General features: G+C 49.9%; 1 protein-coding gene across 6 annotated transcripts in view; it reads left to right on the top strand.

Moving 5' to 3' along the window:
- Znf775 (zinc finger protein 775) overlaps window positions 1-24,262 on the top strand; it is a 39,325-nt gene extending 15,063 nt beyond the window's left edge. For 5 of the 6 annotated variants that reach the window (XM_027428478.2, XM_027428479.2, XM_027428477.2 and 2 more), the window contains 4 exons: window positions 4,430-4,504; window positions 9,632-11,228; window positions 22,201-22,345; window positions 23,573-24,262. In XM_027428478.2, coding sequence (XP_027284279.1) covers window positions 4,474-4,504; window positions 9,632-11,228; window positions 22,201-22,309 — 1,737 coding nt within the window. In that variant the 5' untranslated portion in view covers window positions 4,430-4,473 and the 3' untranslated portion in view covers window positions 22,310-22,345; window positions 23,573-24,262. Of the gene's footprint in view, window positions 1-4,429; window positions 4,505-9,631; window positions 11,229-21,183; window positions 21,321-22,200; window positions 22,346-23,572 lie in introns of those variants that run through there. The other variant, XM_035448565.1, reaches the window with a different exon arrangement.
- Window positions 24,263-25,481: the final 1,219 nt, after the last annotated feature.

Genomic DNA, 25,481 nt, shown 5'->3' with positions numbered 1-25,481 from the left:
TTTATTTATTATTAAAAAGGTGAGGAGTTAGGTGTGGCAGGTTAGGGAATCAGGGTGTCGAGTTCTTAAGACTACTTCCTGCTGACCTGGGGGGCATCGACCATCTTTGGGGGACCTGAGAAAGCTGGGAGGCTTCCATGTCTTGGGATAGCTGGTTGTTTCATCACAGTCCAGGCTGTATGGAACTCTCTATTGCCTCTTAGACCTGGAAAGACCTTGGCAGAGCAGAGGACAAGGTTAAGTTTAGGAAAACATTTTTTTTTTGTTTTTTTTTGATGGGAGGATGACTGTAAGATGAGGGAGGGGTTCCCTAAGGGGTCCCAAGATGAGGGAAGGAAGTCCCAGGACCAGGGAAAGGTTGAATGATATTTATCTGGAGTAAATCTGACCTGTTTGGGTGGGTTCAGTTCTGCTCCCTGGAATTTATTTACAAGAATCCTTTGGGTTTGTGAAAACATAAGTTTTAGACACATTAGCATTTCCATTGTTACTGATCTGTACTGAAATTTGCATTGTAGAAATGGCAGTATACTCATGTCAGAAATGATTTGGTTGAAAGCATTAACATTTTAAAAACTGACATATCTTTAGCACACTGAAAATCACCTTAATCCTGACCTAGCAGTTATGATCGTATAGTGATATAGTATGTGTTTAGTGCCCTGTCAGAGTTGGATTAGTAGCTTATCAGAACTTTGTTGATGAATGTTAAGGCTATGAAGAGTAGTGTAATGAGAGAGAAAATCTGGGACATGCTTTGTTCTTTTGAATATCTCAAATCACTTTATCATCACTTAAGCCTTTTTATCTCAGACCTTCATAACTTGCATTTATACACCTTATGTTAGACCTTCCCACCCAGCCTGCACTGTGGGAGGGCGAGGGGGGACCTGAACAGCTCCCTGAGTTGATTGTCCCTGTAGCTTGGCCTCACCTCATTTCCTCTTCTGCATGCTGTGTGCGTCAATCTATGCTCACACCAAAGTCCCCTTGTTATCTCCCCTGTTCCAGGCCTCACCACCTCCTGCAGGCCACAGTCCCCTCTTTGTGTTTCTGCAGCTGGCAGAGCAGCTGATGTTTTGGGGACTTTCTGTCAGGGGAGTTCATATCCAAACTGTAACCTGACCCACTGTGGGACTCTAGGCTCCAGCAGGCCACAAGAAGATGAGGGTGACCAGGGGACTTACCTGTGTGTGCCCTGTCCTGATAGTACTCGAGGGTGAAGGAGAGAGAGGGTCAAGACTGGGGTTCAGGACCCCTGTGATAGACCAGCTTGTCTTCCTGTCTCTTGAGTCTATATAGGAAGTAGTTTGTGTGTGTGTAGGGGGTGCACCTGCCCCTTAGCTCCTGCATCCTGCTAGGGTGTTTAGGTGGAAAGCTGCTCACTTGCTTCCTGGGTGTCTCGTCAGCTGAATGGTGTGTCAGGTGAGTTACGAGGAGGCTGTAAATAGCACGGCAGAATGATAAGTGGAATGAGAGACACACTTGGAGGTTGTGGCAGGGAGGCATGGAGGACCTGAGAGGAGTGTCTGTGTGTAGGGCCTGGGCTTGGCTTTCCTAGCATGTGTTCTGCAACATGTGAACACCTGGGCATATAGGAGGTAGATCTCAAAAGACACGGCCTGCCTCCATGTATCTCGTCTTTTCTGTATCCCCATCTCATTTCTCTCCTCATCCCTTTGGGCCTGTGTGGGTCTCCTTCCTTCTGTTCCCACTTCTGTTCCTGATGAGACCCTGGAAGAGTTGCTCTTCCTGCCTGGTGTGGCATGGATAGATATGTCAAGGTGGTGCCAAGCTGGGTCACCAGGAGCCAAAGCCCTTCCACTTCTCCGAGTGGGTGAAGTGGTGCTCTGGCTGGCGTCACTTAGGACTTCTCACCAGTCCTGACCTTCTAGCTCTGCCCTGCATTCCTGGCCCACACCTTCTCAGTCTGAGTCTCTCCACGGCCAGGTGACCTCTCTGTTTGTGGTCCTCTAAGACTCTTGAGATGGTCTCCAAGGTGTGGGATGCAGAGACTCACATACAGATAGAGGGACCCAGGGGTGACAGGTGCTAGGAAAGAGGGATTTTCAGGCAGGGCTTACCTTAATCTTCCCGCTACTCCCTCTTCTCTGCCATCAGTGGGTTTCAGTGTCTATGAGAAAACGCAGTCGAGTGCTTCCCAGACCCCATGAGGAAACAGAACTGCAAACAAAATCTGCTGCCTCCATAGAAGAGTTTCCCACAGGGGTAAATGAGAAAGAATGGTTTATTATTTTTTTCATTGACTAAATATTAGTAAGAATGATAACAGTGGAACTCAAGCCCCAGATATAGCCCAGGAAGGTGCCTCCTCCTGGCCACACATGTTTTACAAATTATGTCTGGTTGTCATGCAGGAGGATGTCACATGGTCACATGCAGCTCATTGTGAGTCTATCTGGTTGTTAGGGTGACTGTCTGTTAAATAATTAACCATATCCAAATTAAAAATAAACATATTTTTATGACAGAAAAATCATTTGCTGCCCAGGTGCCAGCCTGCCGGAGGGAGGCATCCACTTTCCCCAGGAGAGAGGCCTCTGGGCCTCTCCATCCATCTCCGATGGATGGCTCCCAGACCCTTGAGGAAGACAGTAGGTTGTCAAGCTGGCAAGAAGCTTATTCCGTTTTGAAAAGGTGTACATTTGTTTAGAGAGGACAGAGCCAGAGCTTAGCAACTAGAAGTTTCTAAAGACAATGCTCCAAGAAAAAGGAGTAGTTTCTTCCCTGCCTTGCATCTGGGGTTTGCATTTCTAGTCCAGGTTCTGATTTCTAGTCTGGGTAAACACCCCCAGAACAGACTCAGGAAGGTGATCTGGAGGACAACAGATTGAGGGCTGGTCTCTAGGGCTCAGAGTTGGTTTTCTAGTGAAGATAACCCAATAAAAGTACCAAGAAGTTCATGTCCTGAGCTAGCATGAAACCAGCTTTGGATTTCTATAGAGCAGCTAGCCACAAAGCCCCTGGTTGTGCTTAGGGGTATTGTTGAATGAAGCCGGACCCTAACGTTAGGAGAGACAGTCATGCCAATGTGATAGATAGCGCAAGCCCACCTGTGAGCAACAGCTCAAAGTCAGGCAGCATGTTTGGGAATACACAGGCCTGTCAGGCAGTAAAAAGTGCTGGCGGTGAGCTGGGGAATGTAGCTCAGTTAGTAGAGTGAATGTATATCATTCTGGAAGCCTTGAGTTCTTTCTCTAGCACCGCAGAAAGCCCATGGTGGCACAGGTCTGTAACCGCAGCACGAGGGACATGGAGGTCAGAGGTCATACATGACAAGCAAGGCCAGCTTGTCATGTACTCAAGACACAAGACACACTCTCCTAAATACAGGGGGATGGAAAATAAAAGTGAGGGGGGTTATGCTTGTACTCCGAGGTCCCAGGGTAACCCAGCCACTCTGCTAAGGTAACGCCTAAGCAGAAGAAGGAAGCAAGAGTAAGACAGGCAGAGATTATAGGTACCCAGGGTTGCAGAAAGAATGCCCTCAGAGCAGAGGGATTTAGATAAATTTCTTCTCTACCTGAGGGCTAGACTTTTCTATCTGAGGGTAAGTAACAAAACACACACACACACACACACACACACACACACACACACACACACACCTGTTGAATACTAGTTGTCACCTGCTGTATACTCCCACGGCCTCTGGTATGGAGGGATGAGTAGAACAGAGAGGGTCAAAGCCTGGGTCATCCAAGCAACTATATGGTCTGTCTCAAGCTATACCCCAGGTATAAAGGGAAGCAGTTGGGAATGTTCAAAATACGATCATGAACTAGGGAGTGGTGAGCTAGCATGTTCTTGGTGGTGGCGGCAGCAATGGCGGTGGTGATGGTGACTTGTGAGATGTCGTGAAGGGGTTTATTCGAGGATCTTGGAAGAATGTCCCATTGACTTAGGAAATGTGGGAGAAAGTCTGACTTTGCAGATGTTGTGTTAGTGTTGCACATAGTGCTGGGATTGAATTCTAGCCTTGCACATGCTAGGCCAGCACTCAGCTGAATCACCAGTCACATCCCCAGCCCCTCCAGGAGTCTTCTTGAACAGGTCCCCACATATCTAACCTTACCTGAGGTACCTGGTTCTCAGGTGCCATGCCCCTCACGTGCCCTCTACCCATGCAGAGGGTGCAGGGCTTGAGGCTTTGTGTGGGAGTTAGGGAATTTGTATACAGTTCAGCTGTTTAGCCATCTCTGTCTCTGGGCACATCATGGCCTCTCAGGATCAGTTTCCTCTTTGTACATGAGAATCGTGCCCACTTACCTTCCATTTGCACTTTTCACCCCAGGGAGTGGATAGAACTCTGAAAAGAAGCATGGGCATGGGTGGGAGAGGGCTGGGAAAATGGATTTTGGCCATGAGCCATCAGCCATTCTTTCTCTTTTCTTCCATCTTACCCCAGGGGCAGGGTTGAGACCTCATCAGCACAGTGGGAGGCCTTCAGGGATGGAGAGCGGCCTGACTGGCAATGGCTCAGGTAAGAGAAGTCAGCCTTCCCCCTTCCAGACCCCCTGCCCTCCTTGGAACCAAATACAAGTCACCTCCTCAACCAATATCTTCTAGAATGTAGAATTTCAGTGTGGGACCAGGACTTTGAAGGTCATCCAGAGACTGAAGCAAAGATAGTAATGTTGGGAGCACAAACACAGCAAAGCCTGGCCCGTAGAGACACAGCCGGCTGGGTAAGAAGTGGGGCCTTGTTTTTAGTGCTGGGACTGGGACTTGATGCTTGGCTAGTCAGACTTGGAGAATGAGCTCTCTGGGTAGGGTGATTGGCTGAGAGAAGCTGTTGTTCATTGACCATCAATCCAGACTCCTAGAAATCCAGGGCCACTCAGAGTTCAGGGTCTCCATCATTCTGCAGGCTGCTGTGATGATGAGCAGCAGGCAGTCTGGGGTTTCCTAGAGTGGAAAATGTTCTTGCCTCGTCATATGCTCTCGATAGGAGCTCTGTGTAGGGCTGCAACAGCCCCCACCTGCCAGTGACCCTTGCAGGTCTTGGTAGCAGTTCTGTCATGGCAACAGAGAACGTTATTCTGTTATAAGAATGGGGAGCAGTACCTGTAGGCCAGAGACTTTTTTTTTTTTTTTTTTTTTTTTTTTTTTTTTTTTTTTTTTTTTTTTAATCTCACCTGAGCCCAAGAGAATATGCTTCTGGGCAGGCTGAAGTTCAAGCATACTCCCTTTTTCAGCCATAGGACCTGCATGGGTCTGTGCTGGGTCCATATTCTTCTATACTCTGCAACACGTGGTTGGAGAAGAGTATAGGCCATCTTTCTGGTTGGAAGTCATGGCTAAACTTAACAAGGCATTAAATATGGGGGCTTCTGGGCTATTTTAATAGACACCGTGTCAATCAGGGATCTCTTCTCATTGAATAAACCTCAGATTCACTGCCAGATTAGATACTTGGCACCAAATCTTCCTTTGACCAGATTTCAATGCAGGTCAGGGGACAGACCTATGATCAACTCATTACATTTGGATATTCAGTTCCTGATAATATATAATTGAAGACACTGCTTGCCTTCTTAAGCATGGCTTACTAAAATGAATTCTCAAGACCAAGCACAGGACAAGATCAAAGTTTATTTAGAACTGATTTTTATTAACACTGTGCATCAGGAATCTATTGTATTTTCCCCTGAAAGAAAATGTCTTAGTTACTTTTCTGTTTCTGTGATAAAACACCATGACCAAGGCAGCTTACAAGAAAAATCATTTAATTTGGCTTATTGTTTCAGAGGATTAGTTCCATAGTGGTGGAGTGAAGGAATAGCTGAGGGCACATATCTTGATCCACAACCAACACACACACATACACACACACACACACACACAGAGAGAGAGAGAGAGAGAGAGAGAGAGAGAGAGAGAGAGAGAGAGAGAGCTCACTGGAAATGGTGTAATTCTTTCTGAAACCTCAAAGCCTGCCCGCAGTGACACACCTCCTCCAACAAGGTCACAATTCCTTCTATTAACTGGGGACCAAGTATTCAAATATATGGCCCCCTCTGGAGGCCGTTCTCATTCGACTACCACAGAATGACAATTGGCACTAAGACCTTTTCTCTTTAGTGGTTTTCTTTACAAATGTTTTTATGCTTTTTAAGGCACTCACAGTTATTTTACAATGGCTACTGTCTGTTTTTAAAAGTGATTAATTTTGTATGCTTTTGTGCCTCACAGTCTTGCGGAACCATAGTGTCTCCGTTTGTTAGTGGGTTCTCTAGCACACCTAAGTTAATAATCATAAGCACATGAGAGGTTTTCCCCCCTCTTTCCCGTGTCTTAGTGTTTTCTCTTCTATCCTTTGGCTGATTTCTCAAGGTTAAATATCAATGATAAAGAGTATTCCTATTGTGTTCTTAATACTATCTACTATCCTTTGCTGTTGCATAGAAAGCTTACTGTAGTTTTTGTCTACTTGAATTACCTTATATTCCTAGTTTGCTAATTTCTTCCCTCCCTCCTCCTGAAATGATGGTGAATTTTTTTCATATGACTTTTTCTGCATCTGAAGAGAGTGGTATAAGGTATATTTTTAAAAAATGCTGGGTAATCCCCTTGAGGCTGCTAGACAAACCCTCCACACCCAGCTGCCATTTCACTTTTAATAGGATAATATCAAGAATTGTATCAAGCCATTGTACTTTTCTGGGGAAAAATGCCAGCAAGGCTATAATATTTCTAATTCTACTGAGCTTGCTTTGCAAATGTTTGTGTTTGAGGAGCAGTAACCCTACAATTATCCCGCCTGTTCCCATTCTTGTATGCTTGTCTTACAGACCATTCCCTGTCCCCCATTCTCTCCTCTCCTTCCTCCTGCCCTCCCAGTTACTGAATAGTTCCAGAGCTGGGAATAATTATTTCTAATAAATTAACAGACATTTTTTGAGTGCTGGGTGTGTGTCTGTGAGTGTATGCTGTACACATGCAGGTTCCCACGGAGACCAGAAGAGAATATCAGATCCCGCAGAGCTGGAGTTCCAGCTGGTTGTGAGCCACCCCACTTGGGTGCTGGGAACCAAACTCGGAGCAGCACATGGTCTTAAATGCTGAGCCATCTCTCAAACCTTCCTTTGAATTTTTCATGGACTATGTTGATACAGCTATGTTGTCTATAAACCAATTTGAGCTAGAATTCAGCTTTTACATTAGTTTCTTATAGACATTTATATAATCATTTTTAACCTGTTCTTTTTTGTTTTTGTTTTTGTTTTTTAAACCACATGCATATTTTATTTATAGATGCATACATGGATAAATACTAAAACATTGAAAGCTGGGTTTAATTGGATTTTGCAGCTCAACTTTATAGTAACAGCTTTTTAACCTGTTCTTACTTGAAATCATTTTGAAATGTGTTTTTATTTTTAAAATTTGCTTCTTTTTTTAAAAAAAAACAGAGTTTCTTTAGGTAGCTTATGAAGCCCTGGTTGTCCTGAAACTTACTACGTAGGTGAAGCTGGCCTCAAACTCACAGAGCTCGGCCTGCTCCTGCCTCCCAAGTGCTGGGATTAAAGGAGTGTACTCCTATGCTAGCCCATTTTCATTTTTTTGTGTATGCATATTTTGCCTTCGTGTGTCTGTGCACCACATGCATGCAGTGCTCATAGAGGCCAGAAGAGGGCGGCATTGCGAGTGGTTTATGAGCCCTGCCTTGGGGGAACTGAACCTTGAGCCTCTGGAAGATCAACCAGTGCTCTTAACCACGGAGCCGTCTCTCCAGCCCCTTTAACCTGCTCTTGAATTCATTTTAATTGATATTTTCTTGTAATGTTATTTACTTTATATTTACAAACTTAGTGATATAAAACGATATTTTAGTGGTTTTGGAATCCTTTAGTACTCTTGTGAGTCTTGGTTTTTAACTTTATTATTGCCTTTTTTCTGCTTCTTCAAATGTGTCACCTGTGCTGATGCTGAAATCTGTTTGCAAATCTTCTTGGCTCATGACTGTTTCATACTGCCTCCTTATCGGGTGTGAGCTTCTTACTGAAATGTAACACACAGAAAGGTTAAAGCACACATTACAAGCTCCATACATTCTTTGTGACCATGAGCCCCATTAAGGGAGGACACTGACAGGACCTGAGAACCCTGCCTCTGTAATGGGCCATGATCTAACACACACAGTTTTTTCAGATTTGATGTTCATATCTGCAAATCATCTCTGTTCTCTGCCCTTTCTAAAGCAATCTGCACTATGACTTCTTACCCCCGGGAGCCTGATGTAAGGTGCGGGCTGGCAGCTGTTTCCCTGAGCTCTGCGGTAGTGTTTCTCAGCCTGTGAGTCGTCATCCCTTTGGGGATCCAATGACCTTTTCACTGGGTCTCATGTCAGATATCCTGCATATCTGATATTTACATTATGATTCTTTTTTTTTTTTTTTGGGGTTTTTCGAGACAGGGTTTCTCTGTGTGGCTTTGGAGCCTATCCTGGCACTCACTCTGGAGACCAGGCTGGCCTCGAACTCACAGAGATCTACCTGCCTCTGCCTCCCGAGTGCTGGGATTAAAGGCGTGCGCCACCAATGCCCGGCTCTTACATTATGATTCAAAGCAGTAGCAAAATTACAGTTATGAAGTAGCAACAAATATAATTTTATGGTTTGGGCTCACCACAACATGAGGAACTGTCTTAAAGGGTCCCAGCAATAGGAAGGTTGACAACTGCTTCTCTAGTGGGTTATCTTTACTAAAAGGGCATGGAATACCTTTTTCCGTGTGAACCTTTGGGGCCTGTTGTAATTTTTAAAAAGTGTCAGTGAGAGAAAAAGACCATGCGAAAGGGGTGATAAGAAGGAGGGTGGGGGAAGACCAGCCTCTGGGACAGGAGCCTCAGGAGAGAGGAAAGAGAGGCAGAGGAAAGTGGGAGGAGGCAGGGATTTTAAAAGAGAACATAGTGAATATGCACAGATGGTGCTCTTAGTGCCTGCAGCCGAGGGCTTATCCTGTCAGAACTCCAAGGGCAGGCCAGCACAACCGGCTGGATACTAACTGGGCCTACCTCCTCATTCTTGGTTTTGTGAGAGAAAGGTGGAGGTCCTTCCAGTGGGATGTTCCTGCTCCGTGGCTACTGTATTGGAGCAGGGGTCCTGCCAGCAGAGATAAATTTAGTGTTGGTGACTCAGGGTGTGGTAGCTCTAACCACTGAGGGACTGGATACCAGTGTCCATTCTCCTAGAAAAAGAACAGCAAGTTTCAGGCTGGTAAGATGGCTCAGCAGACAGTGCTCTTTCAGGGCAACTGTTGGTCTTGGGTCAGGAAGCATCACTGCCTGGGTTCTTTAACATCTCAGCATCCGCTGGCCTTGGGTAGAGAAGGCCCGGCCGCTGATGCATGTGGGAGCCACGGCCTTGGCAAGCCAGCCATGCTTGTTTTACTCTCCTGTGGGCTTTCTCTCCCTTCACATTGTGCCTGCCCATACGGGGTTCTTCAAGCCTCCCGTTCTTTCTTATCCATGTTCTTCCCTCTGTTTAAAGCTGTTTTTTTTTTTTTCTTCACTCTTTCAGCTGTTCTATCCTTTCCCCATCCCTTTCCTCTCTGAGCTCCTTGCATCGCCCGATGGTGCCTCTGACTTCTCCCTTTGCCTCTGTAGGAGATGGACTGGTGGGAATCAAGCAGGAGAAGCCAGAGTGGCAGCTGCAGGCTGTGGTGTCTCAGGCCTCACTTCCGGAGAAGGACAAGGAAAACATATTTCTGCAGCCAGGCGGCCTCCCACCGTGCCAGACCATGGGGCGACCCTGGGCTCTGGGGTCACAGGAGGAGGTTGGGGGTGCATGGTGGGCCCCACCCCCTGAGCAGGACGCAGGACTGGAGGCTCGAGTTCCAGGGACAGCCCCAGGCCCTCTGAGCCCCGCACTTTCTGGGGGTGGGGGTCACTTTGTGTGCATGGATTGTGGGAAAAGGTTCAGCTGGTGGTCATCCCTGAAGATCCACCAGCGCACACACACGGGCGAGAAGCCTTACCTCTGCAGCAAGTGTGGCAAGAGCTTTAGCCAGAAGCCCAACCTGGAGCGCCACCAGCGCCACCACACTGGCGAGAGGCCTTTCTGCTGCCTAGAGTGCCCAAGGCGCTTCAGTCAGAAACAGCACCTGCTCAAGCACCAGAAGACACACACTCGGCCCACCACCCACCCGTGTCCAGAATGCGAGCGCTGCTTCCGGCACCAAGTGGGCCTCCGCATCCATCTGCGAGTGCATGCCCGTGACCGCCTGGGTGTCCATGTCAGCTTGCATGAGATGCTACCTTATGCTGCACGCCGCCGCCGGGCCTGTCGCTTGCGCCCTGGATCCCCACGCGGGCGCCCTGAGTGGGTGTGGCTGGGGCTCTACCAGGGCTGGTGGGGTCAGCACAAGGTACGGACAGCAGCCCACAGCCGCTTATGTCCCAGTGAGCAACGCCAATTCATCTGCAATGAGTGCGGCAAGAGCTTCACGTGGTGGTCATCACTGAATATCCATCAGCGCATCCACACAGGCGAGCGACCCTATGGGTGCCCGGAGTGCGGCCGCCGCTTCAGCCAGAAGCCCAACCTCACAAGGCACTTGCGCAACCACACTGGTGAGAGGCCGCACCCATGCTCGCACTGTGGCCGCAGCTTCCGCCAGAAGCAGCACCTGCTCAAGCACTTGCGCACGCACCTGCCTGGAGGCCAGGCTGCAAGGTGCACCAGCTGTGGACAGAACTGCCCCAGCCGTGCCGCGCTGCGGGCCCACCAGCGCATGCATGCTGCAACAGAGCTGCTGCGTTCGCGGTCTGCTGTCCAGGGTGGCGTACCCGGTTCAGAGTCGCAAGCTGAGACTGTCCAGAGTGTGGCTGTGAAGCCCCATGGTTCCCAGGGTGCCAAGAAAGTGCCATGTGGTCAGGGGTGCGAGACCCTGGCTGCATCTAGTGAGCAGCGCCAGTTCATCTGTAACGAGTGCGGCAAGAGCTTCTCGTGGTGGTCAGCGCTCACCATCCACCAGCGCATCCACACCGGCGAGCGGCCCTATGCGTGCCCAGACTGTGGCCGCTGTTTCAGCCAGAAGCCCAACCTCACACGACACCGGCGCAACCACACCGGTGAGAGACCCTACCTGTGCACTGCCTGTGGCCGTGGATTCCGTCAAAAGCAGCATCTACTGAAGCACCAGCGTGTGCATCGCGGAGCTCAGGCACCACACCCCGGCCCAGAGGAGGAAGAAGAGCCGTAGTACGTGCCAGCCTGTAGAGCTGGTGGTGGTGGGTGGTAGAAGGTGTGCCTGCAGGGTGTTACACGGGGAACAGGAGGGCCAGGAACGCTGACTCTTGATGCTCCTCAAGGTTCTGAGGCCTGAGGAAGGTATTCCAGAAGCATCTCAAGGGAAGCCCGAGAAGGGCATAGTGGGGGAGGTGAGATCAAAGCTGTCTGTGATGAGAACGAGTCCATTAGTACACCGTTCAGCGCTGGCTCCCAGCCTTAGGCACCTTGTGAGGGGCTGTGAGAAAGCCTCCTTATGTGAAATGGCCTGGAACTGATCAATGGTAGCACTGTCCCTTCACATAGGGTACAAGATTGTTAGAGGGGTGGTCCCTATGGAGAGATGGTCACAGATTCCAGGATCCCAGCAATAGGGCAAAGGCCTTGGCTAGCAGGGGGTAATTGTTTCCCCAGCACCAAGGACAGTGCCACTTGTGACACTCTGAAGGATGATCTGATTGTCTCTCTTGAGTGTCTCCCTGCTCATGGTGCTAGGCGTGGCAGACCTGGCCTTAGAACTGATAATGTGTGTGATGATTAAGGGATGGGGTACAGTCACATGGTCTCAGCCATAGCTTGGCCGCTTGGGAAAAGCGGCTGTGCAAGAGTGGGGACTCTGTTCCAAGTGTGTGACTGACTCGCAGAAAATGAAGGACTGAGTATTCCACACGGTGTTGCTGTCCTTTCTGAATTGTCCTGACTGGAGACCAGATGTATGTGCTCCCTAGGATTCCAAGGGTGTGGGCGTGGGGTTGCCGTTCATGTGTCCTCCTCGTACCTGCTGCCCAGGCTGGAGGGTAGTTTTCTGTCTCCACTCCCCTTCATGTCAGTTGCATGTTACCATATACTGATCCTCTGTATCCATCTGAGGTCCCTGCTCCTGCCCCTGTAAAGAGGGTGGCTGATGTTCTGGTGCTGCCAGAAGCCAGGGCTCCGGCTCAGGATAGCCTTGGAAGTATCTTTCCCAGAAGATGAATGCTGGGACGGGAGAGATTAGAGGTCGCAGGAAAGTGGGGCCCCGGCAGGAAAGTTCTGGAGGAGGGTGAACTACACTTGCTGGCCTCCCAGGGCCTGTATCTTCCTTCCTGAGGATGCCAAACAGTGTTGAGTTCAGCCTGGCTTTTGATCACTTGTCTAGGGACAATAGTTTAACACTTTTATTTTGGAGATGCTTTAGTGTTACAGAAGGCCATGTAAGGCTAAAGAAGGACAAACAAGAACATTGCAGCCGTTGCACCTCTCCTGAGGAGCACAGTGTCAAGCCCGGCCTGCTAGTTCTTGGTCAAGTTATTTGATCCTAAACTGGATGAAGTTCTGCACTGGGAGAGGTGTGCTGGTCAGCTCTGAAGACCACCAGGAAGCCAAACCTGCAGAGTCTTCCCACCAAGCCCACGGACGCACACTGGGATTAGCCTTTCCCCTGCCTCCCTGTAACGCCCTGCTCTTTCCTATCCATCCTGCCCGTCCCTTCCCAGGAGGTGCTCAGTGTCCTGCATCTTACCAAAACCTAGTCCTTCCATGCTTCTTCCTCTTTGTCATCTAGCAAATCCTGAATCTAGCCTGAAAAGCTTGCCTACTCCTGAAAGGCATCCAAGGGCACCACCATTTGGGGCTAAAGAGCCATTGCCTTCAGGGTAGGCCCTGCAGAAATAATGACTCCCTATAGAATCAAGTGGTACAGGAGACACTGAAGAGATTAGATATGTTCAGTCCTGCAGTGGAATGAATTCTCTCCCACAAATGGCCTGTGATTAAATTCAAATCGCGTTGGAGTGTGTGTAGGACTCAGGGTTAATGAGGCTTAATTGTAGCCCCTGCTTGTGCAGGTTGAGAATGCCTGTTCACTTTTCCTGGGTGATGAGTCTCTCAGGGTCATAGGGCAGAAGGGTCACATCCTCCAGAGGGCTAAATTACTGACTATATGCACATCGACCAGGTTGGGACTGCAGAGTATTGGCTCCTTAATGGATCTGTGTACCAGGCCTTTGCTAGTTGAGTAGAGCATGGCCTCTGCCCTTGCTGAAGGACCTCCTGGGGGATCGTTTTAATGTGTCCTGTCATTTGTCACCATCTGTATGCTCCCTCTTGAACAAATGATTTTCAGCCCTGGCCTTGTTAACAAGGCCTTCTTATTCATGATTTCATCTAATCCCCCGTGGTCAGTGACGTAGGCTAAGCAGTGGCATTGCCATTTGACATGAAGGTAAGGAAATTGGTAGCGCCACTTGTCCACCAGGTCGTGTTCTACAATGATGGCAGGTCCACACCTTCTGTCAGCCCAAGGTCTGTTGTCACAACTATTGGCTTCTCTATGGATAGCACAGCACTGTCAACTTCAGTTCTGATTCCCTTTCTTTGTAAAGTGGGTCAGAGAGTATCAAAGAGGTGGCATCAAATCAAAGGCAAGGTCATACTTGTCCTAGTGGTTTACAATGCAGGGTACTCTGCACCATTGCAGAGATTCAGAGGGTTCATGGGAGCCAGTCCACGAGAAAGGAAACAAGACCCCAAGGCTTGCTATCCTGTCCTCTGCCAGGTAAGTGAGTGCAAGCCTGCAGTGGTCCTATGGCCAAGTTTTCGAAGGCTGCATCAGTTGGGTGGGGCTGGATCCTGGAACTGTTCTCGTCTTCTGTGAGGAGTAGATGGAAGGCTAAGACAGATAGCCAAGGGTGCCTGCAGAGCAGCCGGCCATTGGTGAGCAAAAGCATCGGGTTCAACAGCAAAGGAGTCAGGATCCCTGGGAGGGTTTGACATTCTCTTCTCAGGCTCTGCCATGGGAAGCTAACTGGGGGAAGGTGGAGGGGTGGGATGCAGAGGCCCTGAGGAGCGAATGCCCAGCAGGTACACTAACTTGGAAAGAAAACAGATCCTTGCTGAGTGTGTTTGTGTGTGTGTGTGTGTGTGTGTGTGTGTGTGTGTGTGTGTGTGTGTATGTGTTTGTAAAAGCTGACAGAGTGAGGTTACCTCTGAAACATTCTCACATAGTCTGAGTTTCATAAATATCTTTGACTTTTTTTTTTTGTAGGAAGAGTACTGGAGCCCCTAATAGTATGTCACCATCCATCCTGGATTTGACAAGGACAGTGAAGACAGGGAAATAAGTAATATCTTAAGTTATCCCTTTGGACAAAGAGGATGGAATCTACTGCATCTTCAGGCGTGGGGGACATGTCCTAGGTCATCTCTGTGCAACAGCACTTTCTGCAAAGATGAAATACGTGTGTGTTGTCCAATATCATAGTCCTTGGCCACATGTGTCTCCTAAAGCTTTAAACCTGGAGGCTGGGGCCGGGTGTTGGTGGCGCACGCCTTTAATCCCAGCACTCGGGAGGCAGAGGCAGGAGGATTTCTGTGAGTTCGAGACCAGCCTGGTCTACAAGAGCTAGTTCCAGGACAGGCTCCAAAGCCACAGAGAAACCCTGTCTCGAAAAACCAAAACCAAACCAAAACAAAACAAAAAACAAAAAAACTTGGAGGCTGGGGCTGTAGCTCATGGATTAGACATTAGTGCTTGCCCAGCATGTACAAAGCCCTGGGTTCTGTCCCGAGGGCCCCATAGAATTTGCGTCATGGCACACGTCTGCTATTCGATGCATTTGGGAAGTGGAGGCAGGGGGATCAGAAGCCCAAGGTCATCTTTGTGGTGATACAGTATTTATACTTTATTAAAGCTCGCCTGAGAATTTAGAAAGCAAAGTCTCAAACTATAGAGATCAGGAGGTGGTGGTTCACACCTTTAATCTGGGGACTGAGGATTAAGATCTCTGTCAGTTCAAGGCCACACTGGGCTACAAGAAATATATCAAAGAGAAATAGCTTTACAGAGATAATCTCAGCACTTGGGATCACACACAGGACTCAGGAGAGGTATCTAAGACAGCAACAGGGTTTCAGAGCTGGCATTCGTTCTCCGGCCACATTGAGGACAGGAAGACATTGAAGTCTCAGGTTTCTCCAGCCACTGAGGAGCGGCAGCAGGATCGCCTTTCCGTCTGAGGGAGAGGAGGAGCTAGTGGTCAGCTGCTTTTCTGATCTTCAGCTTGAAGTTTGAACCTCAATATCTGTTTTTGGGCCTTTTATTTATCATGTTACACTTGTCTACATAGAAAGTTTGAGGCTAGCTTGGGCTACACGAGACCCTTCTCAAGAACGAAAACAAACATCTACCCATGTTCAACCAATTCCTGCATTTTACGTTGAGTCTTATATAATAGCCGTGTGAGGCCATAGTGCACCCTGGTAATGATGCTTCTATAGGCAAAAGCGAGAAGCCTTGCCCTCTCCCACCCCTTTCTCAGAACACTCGTCCTTGTCCATGGTGGATAGAAAAGGTGGGTTTTTGTTGTTGTTACTCAAGGATGAAGTTACAGCTCTGGGGTTGAAGCCCTCACTAGGAGGTTGCTATTGTGACTCTAATAAGTTCCCTGTGTGGCTACCTGAAGAGCTTGTGCATCGTAGGAAGAGAAGGAAAGGATTTTCCCTACTGACCTCAGTTTCTATGAGGAACTGTGTTACTCAGCCTTTCTGTTGCTATGAAAATACCTGAGAACAGAGGCAGTCCTGTCCTAAGGGTGTGGGTGGCTGCTGTCAGTCCATGCTTAGCTGTCCTAAGGGTGTACGTGGCTGGGTGTCAGTCCATGCTTAGCTGGCTCCATCTCTTCAGGCCTGAGGTGAAACAATATGAAGGCGGCAGGTGACAAAGGAGGGTGCTCACCTTAAGACATCAAGGAAGCACAAAGACAGGAAAGGGCCTGGGACAAAGTGTATTATTCCCGGCACCCCCTCCCATCAAGGAAGGGCCTGCTTCCTCCAACTAGACCCCACCGCCAACATTCCAAAAATCTCCCCAAACTGCTATCATATGAATCCTCCAGTGGATCAGTCTTTGAGCCCTTGAAGGGAGGGGCACATTGTCTCTAAATGGTAGCTGGAATGAACCAGTTCCTCACATTCAGAGCTGTTATGCATTTAAAGGTTTGACTAAACTGATGTTATTGGCCCTGTCTTGGATTTTACCTGTAAAGAAAGAATTTTGGAACAGATGACACCTTAAAATCTGAGCTCTACATCTATATTCAGGCCTCTGCAGCCCCTCACACCCTTCTGGATTGTAGCTGGATAGGTAGTTTAGCCTGCAGCTCCTCATCCTCACCTGTCCCTCTGGCTGTCTATGGAGATAACAGATAAATGTGCTATGTAGACATGCATTATTCACTGAATAGACATCGAAAAAGACTACATGCTGGACCCTTGGGGATTCAGGGATGCTAAAAAAACCTGCTCTTGGGAATTCACAGCCTGATGGGATGATGCAAGTGTGCTAAATTCCAAATTGAAATCAGCACCAGACATTTAGGTGAGATGTAGAGACCATGGGGATAGGAAGAGCTCTTGGAAGGAGTTGAGAGATGGGAGCCCTAGAGATTTATCACTGTGCAGGAGTGCTCGGGGATGCCCAGTGCAGTTCTCAGGGCCCTCAGGGATGTTCCCAAATCACCTGTTTTGTCTGGTGTGCCTCAGGGTGAATACAGCACGGGGCTTCAACAGGATGTTCACCCACACACAACACACACCTTCCTTAGGCTCTAGAGTCCAGCTGCTTCATGACCCTTACATGGCGGTGATGGTCACATGCGGGTCACTGTCCTGCCTGGATAAAGAAGCTGACATATGTGCAGGATGTTGTCACACTGTCTTGTGTTTGCCACAACACCTGAGGTTGGGTTTGGGCTGGGGGCAGGTGCTTGCCCATGGGATGGGAGGACAGAAGTGACCCAGCCAAAATTCAGCCTTCATCCCTTGTCATTCCCCTCAGAGACTGAGGGTTTTAGATGGCATTCCCTGTCCCCCATCCCTGCCCACAGCTGTGATTTCTTCCTCTGTACTGGCACAGCATACCTAGGAAATGCTATCGAGAGCACGGCACTGCCCTGCCATATATTAGTGTATTTGCTTTCGAAAACCTTGGTCTTCCCTAAGCATTCTTCCTGTCACCTGCTGAAGAGATGAAACTCACTTCCCTGGCAATTGTCAGCTTCCCTTTGCTGTTGAACCCGATGCTTTTGCTCACCAATGGCCAGCTGCTCTGCAGGCACCCTCGGCTATCTGTCTTAGCCTTCCATCTACTCCTCACAGAAGACGAGAACAGTTCCAGGATCCAGCCCCACCCAACTGATGCAGCCTTCGAAAACTTGGCCATAGGACCACTGCAGGCTTGCACTCACTTACCTGGCAGAGGACAGGATAGCAAGCCTTGGGGTCTTGTTTCCTTTCTCGTGGACTGGCTCCCATGTACCCTCTGAATCTCTGCAATGGTGCAGAGTACCCTGCATTGTAAACCACTAGGACAAGTATGACCTTGCCTTTGATTTGATGCCACCTCTTTGATACTCTCTGACCCACTTTACAAAGAAAGGGAATCAGAACTGAAGTTGACAGTGCTGTGCTATCCATAGAGAAGCCAATAGTTGTGACTACAGACCTTAGGCTGACGGAAGGTGTGGACCTGCCATCATTGTAGAACACGACCTGGTGGACAAGTGGCGCTACCAATTTCCTTACCTTCATGTCAAATGGCAATGCCACTGCTTAGCCTACGTCACTGACCACAGGCATGGGAAGGGGGCTGGCTGTAGTAAGGTGGCCCTCTAAGATGAGTTAAGCTGGGCCTGCTGCTGACACACACACTGGTCCTAAGTAAATGGAAACGAAGGCATGGCTTCCAGTTCTAGTGTCCTAAACAAGAGGATGTTTTAGTGTCTCACGGTCCTCTGGAAAAATTCTGCAAGCACACTGGACACTTGGAAAGATTAAGCAGGGAGGGTCCTCTCAGTATCTGAGTGTCCCAAAGCCTATGATACAAAGTTTTCCTACCCAGTCATTCATAGAATCTGCTAGACAAAGCTCTGTATGGTCCTGGGAAGCCTGCTTTCTCTGTCTGACAGCTACTGAGGGGTCACAGAGAAACTCTATCAGTTGTTTCTGTAGTGACTATAACCTTGAAGTAATTTTCCTCTCAGGCCTATGTTTATTTATAAGTCTAGTGTGAACTCTAAGGCTCTTTATGTGATCTTTGATACTTTTAAAGTTGTGGGTGCTGGAGGAAGCCACCTTGTTCTTCATTTTAAAAATCTTTTCCCATCTATAAAATGGGATGATAAAACATTGTTGGAGGTTCCCATGAGATAATACATGGGAAAGAGTGGTATAAAAAGCCAAGGGTATGGACAGGAAAGTGGTATTAAAGGGCAGTGGGAAAGAAATTTAGTGCTATTTCTTGTACCTGCTGTTTCTCTGGGTGCATTCATTCATTCATTCATTCATTCATTGGAGACAGAACTTCATTATACAGCACTGGCTGGCCACGAATTCCAGAGATCCACTTGTCTCTCTTCTAGTGCTGGGATTAAAGGCATGCACCATGTCTGACTTCTCTGGAGGTTAGAAGCAGCACTTTTAGGGGGGGCAGCTTTGGCTTGATCACAATATACTCAGCTCTGGTGACTCCGAGACTTTCCAGAACTGGGGCCCCTGCGTCTCTCCCTTCTTACTTCTTGGGACTGGCACACTGCTCCCAGAGACTGGGCCTGTTTCCCAGGAGCTAGGGCAGGTCCGAAGACTTGCCAGGTTTCTTCTGCCTAGGGATGAGGGAGATCGCGCTCATCCAGAAAGTGGGCTGGCCGGGGTGGGAGTGCGGTGTTGGGCTACTAGGGTGATCCCTCCTGCAGACAATGCTGGCTCCCAGAATCTGGACCCTTTTCTTTCCCGGGCGGGCACAGCGCTTGTTGCCTTCCTTTCCGCTGCCAGCCAGGTTGTTGGCGAGTTAGACCTCCCAGCCTCACGGGGCTGCTGTGCGGCTGCGGGGATGCTGGTGACTGCGAGGCTGTAGCAGAGAGAGGGCTCCACAGGCCGCCACGTGAGTCTGGTAGGGCCGGAGACTAGCAGGGAGGTTACTGTATTAATAGAGTCCAGTGTATGCCGGACCCTTGGGGGCGGGTCACTGCGGGCAGGCGTGCATATTTGCCCGGAGCCATGCAGCCCTTTCTGGGAGTGGCAGTGCCAAAGCTTAATTACTTGTTTACTCGGGATCCCGCGGTCCCATGGGGCGGGGGGTGCGCTGCGGGCACGGGGGTGGGTGGATTGCATGCATTCCTCCAGAAGCTGGGGCAGGCAGCCGGGTATGGTGGGCTGCAGCAGCCGGGTGGCAGCCTATGTATGTTCCTAAGGGTGGAGTTGCGATACACGGCTTATCACATTTCTCCAGGGTCGCTTGGACCCTTGCAATTGGCAAGGCTGAGAGAAGCAGTCGTGCCGGGTGGGGTGAGCTCCTGATTAATGCAGGGGTTTGACTGCGGGAGGCTTTTCGGCTTTATGGGGGCGGGGAAGAAGGGGTGCAGTGCTTCGGGAGACTTAACTGTGTTTTCCTTGGGCTGCTCAGCCAGAGGAGAAAGCTGCTGCAGACTGCAGAAGGGGGCAGCTTGGGCTGTGAGTGTGCACTTGATGGGAGAACTTGGGGGAGGGAGGCAAAGCCACGGTCTTGTTCCCTCCGGGCCTGTTCAGAGGTCTAGTAGAGAAAGTGGGGAGGTGGCCCAGTGACCAGGCTCAGATTGGTCAAGGAGACTTTGACGGTCTGTCTTTGCAAATGCCAGCACAGCTGTCTGGGGAAGAGACTATGGGTGGAAACATGGCAATGGCTCCTACCTTTCTCCAGGGCCAGTGCCAGTTTCACCCTGGCCTGAAGGTAGGGGAAGACAGAGGGTGTCTCTGAGACCCCACCCTGCAGGTAGATTGACTGAGGCTGGAAGTGTGAAGACTTGCAGGGAGGTTTGAGGGGAACCCTGAATAAGCTTCTCCGATGGAGGGGATGGCAAGGCACGGTGCCTTATAGGAGCAGTGACCGTTGAGAATGGGTGGTAGGTGTGCATGTGTGTGCATGCCTGTGTGTGTGTGTGGGGGGGTGTTTAGTTGCTGAAATCTAATATATTGAAACATCTTCAACATTGAGTCAGGAGACTCAGGGCCTAGGCCAGGCTCACCTTGCTGTGTGACCTTGGACAAGTATGTTGGTTTCACAGCTTCAATTGTTCCATTTGCTAACCTGGGCTCAACAATACTGCTCTTCCCCTTATTCCAGGATGTTGTAAGGGCAGTGAAGTTATTTCAGAAGGACACAGTGAGTGGCCTGGGAAGACAGTGTTCAAAACAGGCTGCAGGGAGCCCAGTGCTGGGGATGTCTGTTGAGCACTGAGTGTTGCTCAACCTTTGGACCAAACCTGGCTCCCTGGGAGCTCTTGCTTTGGTTCAGTGACCTGCAACTTTTCAAGTGTATGATTCATCTTGTTAGACAGAGGGACTGCCTTTAATGTTTAACTCAGGGAGGTCACTTTCAAGTTTATTGAGGTTTATTTTGCTTCCTGCTTTAAGCCACTGGTCACCTTCCTTCCTTCAGGTTTCAGGTCACCTCCTATCCTTGGGCATCTGAATGGAGAAGCTGCTCCTGAGAATCCCCCGACAGTATTTAGCCCATGCCTTGTGTGGTGCAGGCACAGAGCTTGATGTCTCTTTTAACAGAAGGTAGCTCTCTGTTCTTGAGGTTGGAGTCAGAGGTAGCATGACCACCCTATTCCAGGGTGATGATGAAGGGCACAGGGCTGGGTAGCAGACTGCAAGGGCATGCTGGAGAGACCAAGGAAGCCTTCTAATGACTCTTGAGAAGAGCCCAGGACGACAGGCTGTGATGAAACAAAGTTGTAGATGGGCAAACGCTGGGGGTTGTTGGCAGTGAGTGATTCAAAAGGCTGGAGAATGGCTGATCCTGGGGTCTTCTTGATCTCTCTCTCTCTCTCTCTCTCTCTCTCTCTCTCTCTCTCTCTCTCTCTCTCTCTCTCTCTCTCTCTCTCTCTCTCTCTCCTCGCTTCTACTTCTCCAGGGGCTGGTGATTGCATCTGAAGTGCCCATGACAGAACTGGTGTCCTCCAGGGGAGGGTCTCCTGCAGGGGACCCGGAGGAGGGTCTGGGGGACGATCAAGGCCTGGTTATCCACCACCCAGCAGAAGAACAGTGCCACCGTTGCCCTCTGTGCGGCCAGACCTTCTCCCAGCAGCCCAGCCTGGTGCGGCACCAGAAGGCACACGTGGGGGCTGGCCGCACCGCCGCCTTCGTGTGCCCGGAGTGTGGCAAGGCCTTCAGCGTCAAACACAACCTGGAGGTGCACCAGCGCACACATACTGGCGAGCGGCCCTTCCCTTGCCCGGAGTGTGGCCGCTGCTTCAGCCTCAAACAGAACCTGCTCACACACCAGCGCATCCACAGCGGCGAGAAGCCTCACCAGTGCTCACAGTGCGGTCGCTGCTTCCGCGAGCCACGCTTCCTGCTCAACCACCAGCGCACCCACGCGCGCATGCCCACGCCGCACCCGCGCCGTCCCGGTGTCTTCGGGGAACGGCGACCCTACTTCTGCCCCCGCTGCGGCAAGAGCTTCGCGCGTGAGGGCTCGCTCAAGACTCACCAAAGCAGCCATGGCCATGGGCCTGAGAGCCAATCAGCCCATTTAGGCCGTGTGCTATGACCGCTGGGAGGCCTGCTACCATCAGCTGCCTCCAACCCAGGAGCCACATCCATGGGTGTTGAGTTGCCTCCTCTCTGGATGGGCTCATGGGAGAGGGGCAGGGCCAGCTTGGGGTGTTGAAAGGGCTTGAGCCACCCCCTTGCCTTCCTCCCCCTGGACCCTTTGGTTGGCTGCATGCATCTGCTTTGGGCACCTGTGTTGGTTTGCTTCCTCAGGCTCCTCTGGTCTAGAGCAGGTGAGCCCCATAGGGTTGGCCAGAGTCCCCTGGAGCGTGGGGGTAGTGGGAGTGTGCGGCTTTGTCTCTGTAGTGGGACAGGAGTGGGTAGTCAGCCTATGTTGGTTTCCATAACCCGCTGCTTACCTGATCTTCATTCCCAGCATGTCAGACTTGAGAACGCCTTGGAGAGGACCAAGTTTCTACAGTCACTGGGCCCAAGCTCAGTCTGCAAAGCCTCAGCTTCCCGCACCCAGTGTCTGGTGGCCTTGATGAGCCGTTCTACTCCATGTCTCAGTTTGCTTAGCTGTAAGTTGGGCGTGAAGATGAGAGACTGTTCCTTTTCCCTGGGGTGTTGCGAGGCTTGCCTATTAGCAGAGGGTGAGGTAATCTGTCCAGAGAGCTTTACTAATTAGCTCTGGGTTGTGATCTGGTCCACTCTTGGAAGGACCCCAGGCCCAGGCACTAGGAAGCCCACATTCATGCCTGTGAGAGAGTGTCAGGGTGTCTGCAGACATGTGGACTACAGTAGGGACATCCCTGGGAAAGTGACTGGCTTCACTTAAGGGGGGTTGAAGGCCTTGCGCTGTGTCCTAGAGACAGAGAATTGCTATAGGAAGGGCAGGTGTGCAGAGGGACGACTTTAAGATGGCAAGGGCTAGGATTTGTTTCATAAAGGACTTTGTGTTCCGGGGGAAGGGACACCGCCATTTGTAATGAGTGCAGTGAGTTCAGACCTGTGATTTAGGATGAGAACAGAGGCCCTGGGAGGAAGATAGAAGAGCAGAGAGCCTTGAGGTTCATTCAGGCAAAGAGAATAGAGACCTCAGCTATGATGACCGGTCAAAGCCACCTAGTAAGAATGGTAACTTAGGGCTTGCTTCCACGACCCCTGTTTGCAAGTTGTCACTCTGAGGCTCTGGCCTTTTCTGCCGTTTGGCAAACAAGGAAACCCAGATTTTCTCAAGCTTGTTCTAAATCACAGCTAATAATTAGTGCTACAGTGGGTCAAGTCTGGGCTTTGTTTTGGAGTTTAGACCTGAAAATCTTTCAGCTTTGTTTCTGAGTTACTGAAAATGCAGCGGGGAGAACTTGAGCGTATGGACAGGGCATTGCTGGGTTTGACAGGTGCTGGGGACATCTCTGAGAGGGCCCCGTTCCCTGAGCCCTTGCTCCCCCCAGGCCTGTGCTTGGTGCTGGAGACCTGTCCACTCCCTTTGCTCTCCGTCTTACCTCATGCTGTGTGGCTCCTCTGGAATCATTGGCCTCAGCCTGAGGTTCTTGGTGGTTATTGCAATGTGGATTAGTATTTGGTGGTGGGAAATAAAGAAGGCCCTGGGAAGTCAGTCACTCAAGTGCTCAGAACCCAAGTATCTCATGTGTGAATAGGCTAATAATCTTGGCAGTGTTTGTTCAGACGTCCCTGATAGATTCAGAGTGGATCCTGTGAATGTGTCCATGTAGTCCAGATGGGTGCATAGGCTGGGCCATGTTACTACCATGTACTGACCATGATATCTTTGTTTCTGTGAACAGATACAGTGGACAGGACCTCGTGGCCCAGGACATGCAGGGCATATCTGGGCATGGAGACTAAAAATGGAGTTTCATGGGATCCTATGGGTTCCTGGCATGAGGATGTGTCTCATCAGAAGACCTACCTCTGGAGGTGCCCTGTGTTGGTAGGGCCAGGAATTAGGGGCTGGTTCCATGCCTTGGTGGGAAAACTCCCAAGGTCTGACTTGAGTTACAGCTGGGCAAGCCTCCTTTTGGCTTCCTGGCCCCAGACAGCAACTCAGGTGTGGAGATAGACTGCACCTGTGTGGAGAGCTTCCAGCCTGGCCCACCATTTGGTTGAAGGGTAGAGACAAGATGAGCAACTGGTCTGGGTTATTGCAGCAAGTTGATGGCAGACCTGGCTTGAGAGGCGAAATTTTCCTCAAGATGTGAGCAGCAACTGAAGGCTCCTGTGCCCTTTCTGAATTAGAAACGTTAAAACTTCAGGGACATGTGGCCCTTGAAATTTTGATAGAGGCTGTGGAGCTCCTAGGAGAAGTCACATACTCACACAGCTCTCACAATGCCAAGTAATTCAGGAGCCTTGGGACTCCAGACTGAAGACCTCGGCCCTGGGGGTTTCATATGCCATCCTTTTCTTACTCCATACAAGTGTCTCTCTCTCTTCCTGGTCTCCTCTTGTTTGGGAATAAAGAATTCTGAGGCTGAGCCCCTTTTAGTCCACTCATCCCTTTTCCAGATTTGTAGGATCTGAGCTTCCTCCCCAAGACATTGCCGGAGGCTTCCAGGCTTGGCTACTTCCCTCCTTTTTGAGACTGACAGGCTGTGGGATTTTTCCAGTGGAGCCTTGTAAGGCTATAAGGCTCTGCTTGGCTTTCGCTCTCATTTCACTGTCTCAAGGGGAGTCTCAAGGGGAGTCTCAAGGGGAGTCTGGACTGCTGAAGGGATGGTGAGTCATTTTATCTGTGTCTGCTCCAGGGAAAAAGGATCCTGCTTCCTTTAGCACGTGCAACCAATCAGCCCTCTTGGCTGGCCAGGTGTGCAGCTCCAGGCAGATATCACATGGGAATGTGAGGGTAGAAAGGCACCAGCCCCCTGTACATGGTACTCGTGGGTCTAGGCAGAGGGAGAAGCCAGAGGAGGAGTTGTGTGTATCCTTTAAGTAAGCAGAGGTAAAAAGTAGGGGTATGGGTCTTGGGCCACTGTTGGCCAGGGATTCCTGTCTTCACACATGAGCAGGTCAGCTGGGAGGCCACAGATGTTTCTCTTCTTCTCCAGAATGAACACTAATGAGGAAGGGGGGTCCCTTTCCTATTGGGGTTTGGTAGAAATCTATGGATTCCTAACCTGGGGTCTTACTGCCTGTATCCCCCATGCAGCTTGGGTTACAGGTTCTTATTGAACTCTATGACTTATTCTGAGGTCACTGAGTGTTCAAAGAGATCTGAGAAAGGGGAGGCAGTCCCCATACTCCAGGAGCTTCCATGCACCTCTTTTCTTTGGCTAATCTAGAGGCGCTCTCACCATGCCCCTCAGCTAATTGCCCAGCTTGTCTCTTCCCTGCTGTAACTGTGCCATGCCTTCCCCTGTACTGCTCTGAAACCTTCGTCTTCCCCTACTCCCAAAGCCCCCTTATTCACCAGGGCTGAGTCCCCCAGCCCACCCTGCCTATGCTCCCTCTGAACAGTACTCATGCTAACATGTGGCGTCTCCTGTGAGTACTATGTGTTGTTTAGTCTTGTGCTCACTTTTTCTGTGTGTGCGTATGTATATGTTCTGTGTGTGCACATGTGCACCTCAAATTCCCAACTAGACTGTGAGCTCCCTGAGGGCAGGTGGCTATCATTTCTTCTTCAACCCCAAGTGGGTCTAGCACAGGGCTGGGCTCCCAACTCTCAGGAAAACACTTGTCAACTGGCTGATGAGT

The sequence above is a fragment of the Cricetulus griseus genome, chromosome 8 (assembly GCF_003668045.3).
Source record: "Cricetulus griseus strain 17A/GY chromosome 8, alternate assembly CriGri-PICRH-1.0, whole genome shotgun sequence".
In the NCBI taxonomy this organism is placed as follows: Eukaryota; Metazoa; Chordata; class Mammalia; order Rodentia; family Cricetidae; genus Cricetulus; species Cricetulus griseus.
Note: the sequence above shows the minus strand (reverse complement) of the source record. Positions and strands in the feature narration are given on the sequence as shown.